Consider the following 15,861-nt stretch of genomic DNA (forward strand, 5'->3'; position numbering starts at 1 on the left):
GAAATGGAACCCTTGGAAGAGAAAGTGCTCACAGTGAGAAATCAAGTCAAAAAGTCCATTGCATTCAGCCATGTGGCCCGTGGTAACCTTGTTGAGAGCTTAGTGATGATAAGGCACATTAAGTGAGTTGCAGAGGCTGCATACAGCCAGCACAGACAATATGGAGGAGCCAGTGGTGAAGACAAGGAGGATACGCCTATATGTATGTAGCCTTGAGGCAAAGGGGAGGTTCGCTTGTTTGGTTTGTTTCATAAGTGTTTAAATGCCAGTTGGAGAAGTACAATTAAGGGTATAATTGAGGTGCCTCCTACTATTAGGCATTCTGATTTAATCAATGCAAAGAGAGCCTGGGTATCAGGATATTATTTAAAAGTTTCCCAGATGATTCTAATGTGCAGCCGTATTTGAGATCACTGTTATAGGTCATAATTGCCTATATGTTTAGTTTATAGTTATTACACCAGTTTTCCCAGTATCGACTCAATCTCAACATGCCAGTCTTCTGACAGATTCACATGGGACCAACCATTTCACAGGCTCACCTCTTAGCTCCATCCCCGGGAAGTTATCTTCTGGTGTTCGTCTACATTAGCTTGTCAGCTCAGTTCAGAGCATCCTGTCTCCATGGAGAGGTTGACCTGCCTCAGTAGACAACTTAAAAAATGGTCATCTTTTAACTACCTCTCTCACTAAAGACAAAGAAAAAGAATTCACTAAGTTTTTTATCCGGCCTTGGTTTTGGTTCTTAGACAAACCTTTTAAACTGTGACCATATGGCATCACAAATTAGTACTAAGGTCAGTCCTTTCCATTCATTCAGGGAATTTTTTTTGGAAGTTTCTAGCACCTCACGATTAATATTTGAATGTCATTTTAAAGTTTTAGAGATCCTATAGTATCATACATACCATCTCACAAAATGACGCTGCAACTGGTTTGCAGAAGAAGTAGAGGCCCAGAGAATTTACGTAATTTGCCCAAGATGGCAAATTAGGGCATGAGTGCAGATCCTCTGACGTGGTGCCCACTGGCCTCTAAGGATGTCCTGGTTCCTCTTCAACGATGGCAATTATTTGACACAAATTACATCGCCAGTAATTTATCTGAGTAAACTATACATTGCATTATGTTTACAGAGAAGAAAAAGCAACAGCAATAACAATAGAAGGTGAGGGTGTAGAATCTCCCATGATAGTGGCAGCTCCATCAGGAAGTAATGTTCATGGACCTTTATGTTGGTGGGCGAGGCACTTGGAAAGAGGATTCCTGCAGAAATAGCACTACTTGATAATCATGTAGATTCGCATCATTTTAGAGCTAGAAAGAAATCCTAGCCAAAATCATTCCTTCTATGGAGTTGGGTAAAGTGGCATTACATATAATTAGTTCAGATCAAAGTTAATATGCAAATGCCTATGTCTTAAGTACATTGTGTGTGTTTTTCCACTTGCGTCAGAATAACAATTTAAATTATCTGAATATTCATACTCAAACACCATGGGAGAAAATAGAATCTATTTTTAAAGTGAGTATAAAGCTGTTCTAGAAATACTAGATTCTAGACTTACTGGCCAACATGGTAGCCTCTAACCGCATGTAGCTATTTAAGTTTAAAGCCATTAAAATGAAATAAAATATAAAATTTTGTCTTGTTCGTGATATCTTCCACTTCCCTTGCTCATTTGTTACATGTGGCTGGTGGCTACCACACTGAATTGTGCGGATTATAGGAGTTTACCTTCATTGCAGAAAGTTCCACTGGACATCACTGACCTACAGCCCAGATTATGCCATTCTCTAAACCATGAGCATCCATTCTACAGACCTAAGGGCAACATCAAAAGCCATTCAGTTTTAATCGTTGGGCATGTTGCCCACCATGGTTTAAAAGTCATAATGAGGAAGAAAAGGATAAACTCAGAAGAAAACAAGTTAGACTGTTCCTTCAGTAGGACTTCTACAAAAGGAATTTGCACCTGTCATAGTTACAATGCAACTTAGCAGTAAGCTTCCTAAATAAGAAAAGGAAAAAGTTAAGAGAGTTAAGGGGTAATATTTAACAGTATTTATAATAATAAAAGGGTGATATGCTAATTAGACCAGATGTCTTCCTGGTGTGGGGGAAGCCAGCCCGAGTCCCAGGTACCTGCCGGAGGAGGGAAGCCTGGGTCCCAGGTGCCAGAGGGAAGCCAGTGCTGGCAGCCAGGGGAAAGAAGTCCTACGTTTGCACAGATTTTTGTGCATCGGGTCTCTAGTAATATTATAAAAAGGACCAATAATATTATTTTAAAGCTATGTAAATTAGGCAGCAGAGGGCTGAACATGAAAACTACAGGAAATATGAAGTTTTATCTGAAACACAGCATCAACAACAAAACGAAGTGTCCCTTTGGAATGTCTGTGTTTGTGTGATGTGTACAGATGAGTATGTCTGTGTAAGTCTCAAAGCAGAACAATACCATTTGTCTCCAAATTTTCTCAGTTCCTCTATAATTCCCATTTTATTTTTATTTCAGATCAATGGCGGAGAGAAGCGACCTGCCTCTGACATGGGGAAAAAACCAAAAACCCCCAAAAAGAAGAAGAAGAAGGACCCTAATGAGCCCCAGAAGCCTGTGTCTGCCTATGCATTGTTCTTTCGTGACACTCAGGCCGCCATCAAGGGCCAAAATCCAAATGCGACCTTCGGTGAAGTCTCTAAAATTGTGGCTTCAATGTGGGATGGTTTAGGAGAAGAGCAGAAACAGGTAAGATGCAAAATGGAGTGGGAGTCACCACGACTTGAGAAAGTGTGTGCATCCCCAAAGAAATGGCTTCTGAGGATGTTGGGCGAATTCTTCAGCTGCTGGAACTAAGGCTGAGAAGAATGTGCCCCATCAGAACCAGATTTCAGGAGTCTTTCTTTCACAGAATTTTATACTCCTTTATTGCCCCTCTATAAATAGCATGTTAATCTTTGTTTCAAAGTTTACATAGTGCAGTTACTTTTGGAAGGACTTTTATATATCCCAGCCAGAATTACCTCATTCCTTCATCTTGCCAATGTGATCATAAAGACTAAAAAAGTACTAAAAGTATTTTCAAAACTGTCCACACCTCTCTTCAGCACTTACTATTTACCCTTTTGTCATCAAAACCCTCTTTGCTCTTTGCTAAATGAACCTCAAATTTAAGGGTTTCTACCCTTAGCGATTCCCTAAAGACTGCCAGGGAATGTTATTATTAAATCCCACAGACACCATATTTCTAGGCTGCATTAAATGGGACCAGATGCCTGCTTTTTTTCTTCCCTCGCGGATTGCCATGATGTGACTGAGGACCATACTTAGGGAGGCCACAGGAGACAACTTTGCATCTCAGTCCAGAAGGTCTTAAGGAGGATGGGAACCGAGGAGAGAGAGCAAGTGTCCAGTATATAGATGTGGCCCACCTCAAGCAGCATTGATCTCATCATTCTAAACCAGAGACTAGATTACCATTGCTAACATCTAGAATTTAATTGTCACAAAGAAAAAATTAGATAAGCATTATCATTAAAGTATAGTTATTGAAACAATTCTGTGGATGCAGCTGTAACTGTTACAAATAGTGAATTGCATTAATGATGTATTCGCTCCATATTTGATTCTTGATAGAGACATTTACCTTTCTTCATCAGGTCCAGGAAAGTATGTAAAAACCAGAAAAATCTCAAACCTGTGTACATCTAGAAGTACCTGTATATTGTAAACACATATCAACATTTATGATGTATATAGTGTTTTATCCTTTTAAGAATGTTATCACATGATTTATGCCATTTGTTCTGCTCAATACTTGTAGACACTTTAATTCAAATTTTGCAGATTATGAAACGGGGCTAGCTAGTTCAATTCATTCACTTATTCTTTCAACAAATAGTTGTTGAGTATTTACTACGTGCCCCAGGCACTGTTCTAGACACTGGGGATATAGCAGAGAACGAGACAGAGTCCCTATTCTGTTGAGTGATTTGTCTAAGATTATATGTTTGGTACATAGAATTCCGGTGACTAGAACTTATCACTCAACATACAGTTCTTGTCTGACAAACTCTGACATCAATTACAGTTGTAATGACAAAACCAGGTGCTAAGGAAACATAGAACCTACCTCCCCACTTCTCTCCAACCTCCCTTTGCCCTAAGCCAAAGCTGTCTTTTACTCTCGGAACTCTCTCTACATATTCTCATGCCCTTTCCACGACTGTCAGCCGCAGGGCATGGCTTCCTAGGCCTCTCGTGTGGAGCACCATGCTGCCCGGACGGAACACACACTCCTGGAGCCTTCTCTGCACGCTCAGTTAAACACCCATTTCCCTAATAAGAGAACAGTTGACATTGTGTTTGTGATTCTATCAAAAACCTAATAGGGTTGGTTCCGGATTTTAGAACTGGTTTCTATCCTAACTCAGATCAATGTGCTCTCACAGTCCCAAAGCGGAGGTGTGGCTCCTCACTGATGCTGGCCATTCACAGTAAAAGTGTTGCAGTGACTTCATTCCTTCACCCAGCAAAACGTCGCTAAATGGGAAACCGTGCACTTGGACCAGGAGTACCAAAGCCACACCTGCGCCCTGGCTTTTGTGATTGCAATCCCTCAGTGCTCCACCCAGGATGCCACATACTCCAGACATACCTCTCCCTCTGCTTTGATAGCCCCTGACCCAGCCCCTCTCCCCTACCCCTGACCCAGCCCCTCAGACTCAGCCCCTCTTGCCCCACCCCTGACCCAGTCACTCAGCAGGGAGTGTTATTCCAAGCTCCTCTGTGCTCCCTTAGCTTCTACTTTGTCAAAGTTGTATTTCAAGAAACCAGTTGCCTGTACTACTGGCCATCTGACCCTTCCTTATTATCTTTCTGACCCCAGGTACCTTTTCCTAATGATCCCCCCTCCCCCACTCACTAGAGGAGGTCATGTGGTTTTAAGACCAGTGGTTTTAAAAAGGCAGAGGTTTATAAAGGCCTTTCCTAACCCATGATTGGTCCTTCACATTAGCAATATAAAAAGTCAGTACTTGTAGCCACATTTCTGGTGGAAAAGAATAATGTTCTTTTTTTATTTTCCAATTACAGTTGACATTCGATATTATGTTCATTTCAGGTGTACGGCATAGTGGTTAGACATTTAAGGATTTATGTTCTTATTGTGAGAGTTAGGTAATTCCTCAAGGCAGCAAATATAAATATGTAGGGTTTAACCACTAATCCTATTACAATGGGGCCTTTTATTTTTATTATAGCAAGAGGGGAACATTAAGATAACATTTCACTCTTTTTTTAATATAATTTTTATTGATTTCAGAGAGGAAGGGAGAGGGAAGGAGAGATAGAAACATCAATGATGAGAATCATTGATTAGCTGCCTTCTTCACACTCCACACTGCGGATCAAGCCCACAACCCGGGCATGTGCCCTGACCGGGAGTGGAACTGTTACCTCCTGGTTCATAGGCTGGCTCAACCACTGAGCCACACCAGTCAGGGCCATTTCACTGTCCTTTTATCTGATCAGATAAGGCAGCTATTTTCAACCTTTTTCATTGTGCACATAAATTAATCATGGTGCACATAAATTAATCACTAAAATTCTGTGGTACAATCTGACAAAAAAAATAGGTATAATTTCGATTCATTCACACTGGATGGCTAGTGTTATGTTGGTTGTTGATACTTTTGAAATTTGACAATCTAAAGGAACGTGGTCAGTGCCCCTGACTAAATAGTCAGGTATTGCATGTTTTAAAATTCTTGTGGCCCACCCTTTGAAAATCGCTGATATAAGGTAATTACAGACCCAAAGAATATAAGAGTAACTATTTTTGACTGTCATGGTAAAAAGGGAAATTACTCCCATGGCCCCATTCTGTCTTTCAAAATTGGGGCTAAGACTTTCTAATAGAGATGTGATCACAATGATCATTTAAGGCTTTGACATACGATGGCAAAATGTTTTCCTCTTTCTCTTCGGAATTTTATTTCAAACCTAATAAGTAACTTTGGGTTCTCTCTTAGTGGAAATAGTTGAGGGTCTTTTGGGGAATTTGTTTTATAAGTAAGGGATGAAATTAAATAATGGTTAACCCTTTATAACTCAATGTGTATTATAAAGCAACTCCATAATCCAAGTCCAGTGGTTTAAAAAAGTATGGTTTACGACACACAGAATGCAGGCCCATCCCAGGGACAAGAAGAAAGAGGGTCCAATAGGTGGAAGCAGACACGGCGCTTACAACGGGGAGCATATGCATCGACGGGCCACGGCTCTGCTGCTCCGTGGCAGCCCTTCCCTGACAGTTTGCAGGAATTGCCAGCAAAGCAAATATGCCCTCCTAGGATGCACATTTGAGCATCCAGAGAATTTCAGCAAAATATCCAGAAGTGTTATTATGGTGTATTACCACCTGTTCTTTCCCTTTATGTTGACACATTGTGCCAACATAATGTAATATCTCTGTTTCAAACTTAAATTAATTGTATTTTACTCTCATTCAATATTCAAATTGGGGAGCACACAGGCTGCTACGCATTTGTAAAGGCATGTTGCTCCCGCAGATGAGAGGCAGACCATTAAACTTCAAAACTTAGGACAAATGCGCATGTTATACACAACAGCCCCACGTGACGCGACCGGCATGGTGGAGGCAGCTGGTTCGAGTGGGAAGCAAGGATTTCATGAGCCACCATTGTTCAAAAATCCTGTTGTCATAATAGCCCACAATTAGGAACAGCCACAAAGAGAAACACAAACTGGGGGAAATGGACAAAATTAGTGATGGCTTATTAGGGGGCTCCGAAAATTATAATATTTAAGGGAAAACAGCCATTAGCAAGATTACAATTGAATGTTTTCTTAGCAGCCGGAGGGAACATGACTAATAGAGCGGCTGTGTGCCTACATCACACGCTGCCTCATTGTGGAGTGCGGGCGGACCCACCCCACCGGCCGCTGCAGAGCGCAGGTCTTTATTTTCAGAACTATATGGACTTTGGTTCCTGTGAAGCATCTCTCAGAGAAGAAAACTCACAAGAAAGCTGAAAGAAGCGGTAAAAACCCTCTGGGAACACAAAACATCCCTTGTGACTTGTTCCTACCCAAGCCACTGAACACCCTTCACGTATCAGAACTCTCTCCGCTTAAATACTTGGGGAGATGGCACTGAATGTGGGATGGGGGCAGAATTGTGTTTGGGATGCCGACCGGAGGTTTTAAATGCTAATGAATCGTAAGACAATGCAGAGCCCATTTCAGAAGCATGCTAAGTTGTTTCAAAGGCACCAGATGGAGAAAGGGAAATAAAACATAAGTATGTTGGTCTTTGCTACTTCGCTTTCGCTGCCTGGAACTACAGAGGGAGAAAAAGAATGCTGTGACAGTATCATGCCCTTTATGTTAGTACTCCTTGGAGTTTCGGCAACCCTCAGCATCTTTTTTATGAGGTTCCAGCTAAATTTCCTGTGTCATCTCCATTCCTTCTGGATTCTCTGATTCTGGTCATCGAAGCCGAGGATCCGGGGTCCGCAGGGACAACAGAGAACAAATCAAGCCCTTCTCAATTAAAGGGTCCGCCCAGCTTCGAAGCAGAAGGGATTGGTCCAAAGAGCTATAAAGGGTTCTTGGGTCCTTTTCAGCCAGGGAAAGTCAGCTCGTAAGTGGAAAAGGAAAGTCACCTTAAATCAGAACCAGATGTAAATGACTAAATGAACCTTAAGTTCCTAATTGGAGACACAGTCGGGCTGTAATACGTTTAGCAAATTACAAACAAAATGTTCTTGTTTACATTACATTAAATGGCTTTAAAGCTCCAGCCAAAGAACTAAATAAACATGCTGTTAGGCTAAAAATGGAGTGGAAGGCCTGCTCAGAGTTTGATGTAGTCAGGAGAAACCACAGCCCACGGGGCCCAGCGAGTGTATTTTTGTAAATGCTAGTGATGTGGTGGATGGAAGAGGAGAGTAGATTTACCTTGAGATCCAGAGCCTAATGAGCAGAGAGCGCTTGCAGGGAACTGTTTGAATACTGTAACATATGCCTTCTTTCAGGATGCATTATTCATATCCAAGGATATTCGCCATAGCGGTTCGGCTCAATAGCAACACCTCATTATTTTATCCCCCCGTATTTATTCCTATGTTTGACGCCTCATGAAATTGCTGTTAATGTGTTTATATAAGGGGAGATCTGACACAAGTGGGAAGAATGTAATTTCCTACTCATGCTTTCCCGCTGCTGTGTCCTCTTCCCCTGGTACAAGTGGCAAGTGTAAATAGTTAATTTGCTTCAATTATGAGCCTGTCCTGCTAAATTAGAAGCAGCAGGGATATGAAGAGCCAGAATTATACTTATGAGGCAGCTGAAAAATCCTCCGAGCCCACGGAATCCAATCATTTACTCCTCGTTGGTGCTCACACACCCACTCTCTACATGCTGCCACAGTTTCCTTTCCCCCCCTTATCTTAGGGTAACATTTGGATTTTATGTCAACAGTACTTAAGTTTAGCCAAAGTCCTGTTGCACTATATAGCATTCGCACGTGTTTATCTTGCCCATTTCCTTATAAACAGCATATCTTTTCCCAGTTTTTTTTAAAACAAGGAATAAAGGATATGTAAAATAATTGTTCATTTTCTAAAGTAAGAAAAGTTCATAGTCATAAAAACTTGAAACTGAGCAATTAAAACTACATGAAATGGTGAGCATATTTTCCTTCTAAGATGCAGGTATGTACACATAATGGTTGGTACATATATGGGATTATTGCACGTGGCATACACATGCGTGTCCACATACAGAAATACCCTATGCTCCTTTAGGGGTAAACATTTCACTTCGAAATTTTCATGACATTGTTAGGGAGAAAACTTGAACAAAACACTTATCCAAGTCAGTGGCGCTTTATGTATGCTTGGTAAAAATGTTTGGGGTGGTGGGGCTGTGTATCTGTGTCTCAAATCCTCTATTTCCATTGATGTGGAAGATGCAACTTAGTACTTTTCTTAGGAGCACTCATGCTTATCATGACTCACAGAAGAAAAAAGCTGAGACTAGGGACTATATCCTCAATAACGAATCCCCAGGAGCACCTATTATGTGCCAGGAACTGCCCTGTATCTTGGGGCTTCTGCTGTAGAAAAGAGATCAGGCCGCTGCTGTTATGTCTGAGAGGCATCAAGGGAGTTGTCTCGCCGCTAGGAGGAGCCCCTGAGTAAACGAAAGTAGAACTTTGAACCAGATCAATTTGATTTCCACCATGGGTCTGCCATACTTGCTGTAAAATGACTACCCACTCTAGTCTGTTTTCTTATTTGTGAAATGGGGATAATAAATACCATTTAAACATTCTTGTTGAAAGAATTAAAGACTAATAGAGGCATATTTTTTTAATTTATTTTTTTAACAGAGGCATATTTTAATGCTGATTTTCAATCCATAGTTTCAGTGCCCCACACCATACCAGACACATATTAGACATTCAATATATTGTTAAATGAATGACATCATACTTGCCCCAGTCATCCTTTTTTAATAAATAAACAGATATATTTTGTAGCCTTTTTTTTTTAACAGAAAAGGAACTTATTTCTGATACCTACCATCCCAGAAACAGGTCACAACATTATTATGTGGGCCTTTTAGATGGATTCAGATGTCCCAAAAAAGAATCGATAGCAAGATTTTTCTCACATTGTATAATATTTTCAGTCCTCTGAATACTACTTTTTAAAGTTCTTTGAGTTCTGGAATGCTTAAGAAAATGCTGAGCAATTTACACAAGATGGAAATTTAACTGCATTTGAGGACTGAGTTCTATATAAAATAAAAATGTACTTTCTCTAACTGTCCTAAATAATAACAGCATTGAAAGGAGCTACAAACATTAATTTCTAAAGGATATGGCAGGGACTGGTGGCTAAATTATTACTTCTAATCCATAACTGTATTTCTAAGCATTTTCTATAAATATGAACTTGTAGTGGCATAAAAAAAAAACTGCATTTGAAGTCAATCTCCAAAAAATGCCTTTTAATTTTTATAGTGTTTGAGAAGAATACAAAATTGGAAGAATTATATATTTTTTCTTATTATTACTATGAAAGCTTCATTGAAAGAAAGTATGACTAGAGATTAGCTGAGAGCCTGAGCCAAAAGAAGGAAGGAAGAAGGAATTAAGTGGTATTTATAAGAGTTTGCTTTTTTGTATTAGTTGGATGGATTGTTTGGGAAAAGACCAGAAAGTAAAAAAGTACAATGACAGAGTGTATTCGATTTTTTTCTTGTTGAGTTTATTATAGTCACTCATATTGAACTGCTGATTTCAATTAGGGATGATTAGCCTGTGAAAACATGTGTACTGCTGGTATTTAGAGCATTTCAAAAATGATTCAGTGAATCACTAGATTACATGAACAGGATATGGATTCTGTAGAAATGCTATTTGATGTCTATCTACGTATGTTTTAGTTTAGCCGTTATATATGTTTTAGTTTAACCACTGAGATGCAAACCTTAGATCGGATATGGTAGCTTTCTTAGAATAACAAACCACAGCATATAACTAAGTTAGGACAGGATGAATTCAAAAGTGTTTGGATGAGCTGGGGAAAATGATAAATGATGTATTATGATATTTAAATCCCCATCTGGCCAACTTTGCACTTTATTTCAAACAGCTGTAGACCATTTGGAAGCCATTTTGTAGCTCAACTGAGTACTAATATTTACTGTATGAATCACATATCTTTAAAATATTTGTCTTTCCCTGAGAGAGAGACCATTTCTTTCCCAAACTTAACTTTGATATAAATCAGATCCATCCTCCTAGGTTAGAAGGTTTGATCACTGCCGTGGGTTGTTCATTGCCAAAGGCAGTCAGCACCATCGTTGGTTTCTTTACTAGTAAGTAGACTTTCTCCCTCCGTGAACAGAGGCTTTGAAACATTTTTGTTGTTAATCCTCACCTGGGGATATTTTTTTCTATTGATTTTTAGAGAGAGTGGAAGGGAGGGGGAGAGACACAGAGAGAGAAACATTGATGTGAGAGACGTACATCAATTGATTGCCTCCTGCACATGCCCCTACCGGCAGCAGGATTGAGCCTGGAACCAAGGTCCATGCCCTTGACAAGGATCAAACCCATGACCCTTCCGTCCATGGGCCAGCACTCTAAATACTGAGCCAAGATGGCTAGGGTGCTTTGAAACATTTTTGAGAAGTTTTTTAGGGATGATTTTTAAATAGGTTCTAAAGTAAAAATTTCCCCACTTCACCTATATGTTGAATATGCACATATCTTTATCATTCTCTCATACATTTGAGGTCTTTCTTCAGATATTTCCAACAAATATGGAATTGAAAAAGCATTCTCATAAAATGTTAGGAAGACATACAGTATAATATTGGAACTATTAGATAGTTCTCAAAGGGGGAGGTCCAAACTCCTGTTGAGGAAACTTGACTCAGATTTTAATTCCAATCGGGGCTGCTCTCCTTTAAACTCAATGATGGAAATATACCTCCTGATATCACTGCCCTTTGAATCCTCCCTGTGAATATCTGCAGTTATTCAGGAAAGAATGGATCCATCAATCCACGCAACATGAAGTGATGAGTTTTCTCTTTAGTAAAGTGGTATTTAGGCACTTGTGTGATGATTCAACATAGCCAATCATCAATAGCCAATAGGGAGCCATTTGTAGAAAACAGGGCACTCTGAATGCTAGTCAGGCATCTCGTAACAACATCGATCTCCAAGTGAAACCAGGGGTTACATATTCAGCCTGAAATACATTGCTAGCCACCTTTCTCCTATGGTTGTTACTCAACAAATTTCAGGAAAGTTAACACTTTGTGAGGTATTGGGGTAGCACCTTAGTCACACTGTTGCTGTTTCAGTAGAAACCGAATGTAAGAACAAGGATAGATGCTACGATCAGGCCATCTGGCCACCTGTCTTAATCTGCTGCTACTAAGAAAATGATGCTTTTGGCAACGCTGTGGGTGTGTTCTCTTTGCCTTTGGAAGTTAAGCCAACCCCAGTTAGCTGCCTGGGGGTCAGATGGAGTAGCATATTAATAAAAACATAAGTGCTTCAAGCATACAAATGCATTACTACCATCAACAATATACAGTATTTACTAAATATTTGCTTTAAAGTCCTAAATAGGATGTCTATGTGTGTGGGAGAGAAATCCTCTAGAAATATTTTAAGGTATTAAACGTAAATGTAAACATTGTCAGCTTAAGCTCGTTAATTATAAATTACGTCTCGAAGAAGATGGTTGAAGAAAAGACTGAAAACAGCAATCTGTCTCTCAAGGTGAAAACAAATCAATAAAAAGCAGAGAGCTTTGGGTTTCTGATTGTGGCTGAAACGAGGCATGTCATATACATGGGTGGGTCGTATTATTCAAAGGCATTTGCTGTACCCTAGTGTTATTTGTTTACACGTGCAAACTTCCAAAAAAGAATCTGAATCTGACTTCCAATAATTAGCTCACTAAGTTTGGAATACTCTTGTTCTTAAGCCAAAGAATTTATTGGTTTATTTATTTTAAAAAAAAAATAAACAACTTTTAAGTCTCTTAAGTTTCATATTTAGTAAGGATGACACAATGATTATATGATAATATTGTATGAATTCTTAATTGTCCTATTAAATTGCCTTTCATTATATCACAATGCCAAGAATAAAAGTCTAGGCTGCAGACCTCCCTAAAAGAAGAGCACATTTATTTCATAGGGACCTTTATAATTCTGTTCACAAGGTCAGTCAATTGTTTACCTTAAGTAAAATGTTCTGCTTTAATTAAAATATTCATGAGTAAATAATATTTCCCTCGATCTTGAATTTCACAGTTGGGGACTAGGCTCCGCATACCCTCTTCGGCATTAAACACCATAAATTGACCTCTGCTGCCAACTTTGGCAGATATTTGGTCTGACTAATTCCAAAGCCACTTTTAAGTCCTTAATCTGTGTCTGTTTTTGAGTTCAGCATTAAAAATATTAGCCAAACCTCCTTCCCTGCTGTAAAATTCAAGATGTGGGAAATTTAAAATAGTTGTTGATAAAAATACACTTCTGTTTACACAGTCAATGATGAAAAAGAGTTTGCTCTTTAAGGCTGATTTCAAAAGATGGTTAAAAAATGATTCCAAAGGCTTGAAAGAATTGACATAATAGTAGCAGACAACCATGTGTGTTCACTTTGCTAATCTTTCATTTTCGACTCTAATGACTCCTTCCCGTTTAACTTAGCGAGGTGACCTTTAGCATAGCAGCAAGTCTTTTTTCAGTACTTTTGCTCAATTTAAGAGGATTTTACTTTTATTTTCAAGATGATACCCCTCTGAGAAATGAAAACTTTTGCAAACTGAAATTCATTTCTGAACATCTTTACCTCTTCACCATGAGGAGTCCACAGATCCATGTCATCAGTGTTTTCATTGGAAAGGACGTGACCAGAGCAGGCTGCAGGGCAGGGCATGCACGCAGTACTCGGCCACTCAGGGTTCCATTCCACCCCCAGATGTGTCTGTGACCTCCATCGCCAATTCCTGAGGCTTTGAAATAGAACCTTAAGGCTCAAAATTTTTAAATAGTGATGAGCCTGCCAGCTCCAATACCTTTGATTTACTTATTGGACATCATTGGTCATCGCTAAACTCTGTCCTTGTTTTTATATTGAGCATGGAATGTATATATCAGGATTAGAATGCACTGTAGGATTATCTGCTCATCTATAAATGTGAATGGCTTCTTTACTCGTGTGTGGTTTCCCCGGAAACCTTCATCAATCGTATCTTTCTGAGCCAACTACCTCTACTCTCAAAGTAAACCAGATAAATCCTTTCATATGCTTTATGTAAAATGGAAAATTTTATTGTTGTTAATCTTCTTCTTATCTAGCCTATTGTCATGCTTCTTAAAAATCTGTTTCAGGAACAGAACACAGTCTTTGAATACATATATATGGTATATAATATAATATTAATATGATATAATTGTGTTTTTCTGTGTGTGTGAGTGTGCATGTGTGTGCATGCAATTATCATTCTGCATTGTACATCTCTGGGAACAAAAGCAGATGCACTTTCTAATTTAAGACTCTTTGTTGTTGTTACAGGTCTATAAAAAGAAAACCGAGGCTGCAAAGAAAGAGTACCTGAAGCAACTAGCAGCATACAGAGCCAGCCTTGTATCCAAGGTAACGTGCTATTGTGTGGTATTGTGTCGGATTGTGGCCATCTTATTGCAGACTGTGATGGTCATTTAAAGCCGTAAAAGATCACGTTAGCATTTCTGCACAATCTTCTTTGTTGGGGAAAAAAAGTAAATCCTAAACAAAGCAGTATAGCTGTATGTTATGGAAATAGGTGTTGACACCTAAAAGACCGGAGCAGTATCCTCTGAGCCTTCTATGAAATATTGTCCACCTGTGGATTATTGGTTTTGTGGATTAGTCACAGAGCATCCTTAATCCTGAGCCAATTTTCTATTTCTCTGCATCCTGCTCTTAAATTGCCTCCCGCTTCGTACTCCGTCCATTGACCTTTGCTGAGGAGATACCAACTGTTGAAATTTAGCCTCATTACAGCATCATTAGGATGTAAGCTGGCCTCCCCAGTCCTTGTTCCCCCCCCAAAAATGTTTGCATTATTTTATTTGAAACTGAAATATGCCACTTAAAAATATTTTATGCTTTAAAATATCTTATACACTAGTCCTTTCTGTTATAAATACTCAGGTTATTAAAGATGTATTTCCCTTTATAGATTTCTCAGGGAGGCAACCTCAGTGAGATGGGGCTGTATTTATAGGTGCTTGGTGTTATGTCATCTCAAGCCTAAATCTGTCTTGTTATTTGGTTCAGTGTGCCTTGGGGCTCTGGAATTCATTTTATTCACCCATGAAGAATACTTTTTCTGTTATCCACAAATAGCCATCGTCCTTCTAACAACTCCAAAGTAATTATATAAATTCATTTTTTATAGGGGAAAATATATCTGAATATACTGATGCAGAACAGAAAAGAGAGCAGAAATACATGTAGATAAAAATTTCAGTGTGCCAGTGGCCTAATACAACTTTATATTCCACTTCTAAGCCATGACATTGTGGAAAAACATGCTATTTATTACTTAACCTAAAAATTTCTAGCTCTCCTGTACTCTCTCACCAAAGAACTAACTCTTCCTAATTTATCTAACTCCTTTTGAAGCTATTTATATTTTCTGCTGATACTATCTCACATTTCTGTATATTTATAGAAGTCACAGAATGTGTATAAAATCATAGCAAAAAAATAAGATATAAATTATTAGAGCCATCCAGCCATTGGGTTAATTAGTCACACTGATACTATTCAAACTAATATGCCCAAAATGTAGGGGACTTTAAAAAAGTGGAATAAGATTTCATCCAAGATGAAATTTTCTTTTTGAGCATTTTATTTTTTTATTTTTTATTAAACATTGGGGCTTTAATCCTCTTCAATAGACTTAAAAACTAAACATTCACATTTAAAATTTTTGAGCATTTTAAATAGAGAGTTAGTCAGAGCATTTTACATCCAAGAAAATCAATCCATAATGCCTCAAGCCCCATACAAAACCCTCTGGTTAATGCTATGTGGATTGCCAGAATGCTGTGATACTAACTAAGCCTTTGCTTTCAAAACAAGTGCCCTCAGATTTACTCCTAGCTGCAACTTTCCTTACTATTCACTCTCAGAGTTGCAAGCCTCCATCTACGGCAATGTGTATAAATGCTGCGAATCGCCACATCTACATTTAAAAAACCAAGCATATTTTTTACAGCTTACTCTGACGTTTTTCTTCGCTTT

At 39.0% G+C, this 15,861-nt stretch overlaps 1 protein-coding gene across 1 annotated transcript in view; it reads left to right on the plus strand.

Annotated features, from left to right (window-relative positions):
• Positions 1-15,861, plus strand: part of TOX (thymocyte selection associated high mobility group box) — a 147,249-nt gene that overhangs the window by 110,076 nt on the left and 21,312 nt on the right. Inside the window, exons 4-5 of the mRNA XM_015567423.1 lie at positions 2,517-2,747; positions 14,143-14,223. Coding sequence (XP_015422909.1) covers positions 2,517-2,747; positions 14,143-14,223 — 312 coding nt within the window. The remainder of the gene's footprint in view (positions 1-2,516; positions 2,748-14,142; positions 14,224-15,861) is intronic.

The sequence above is a fragment of the Myotis davidii genome, unplaced genomic scaffold (assembly GCF_000327345.1).
Source record: "Myotis davidii unplaced genomic scaffold, ASM32734v1 scaffold1, whole genome shotgun sequence".
In the NCBI taxonomy this organism is placed as follows: Eukaryota; Metazoa; Chordata; class Mammalia; order Chiroptera; family Vespertilionidae; genus Myotis; species Myotis davidii.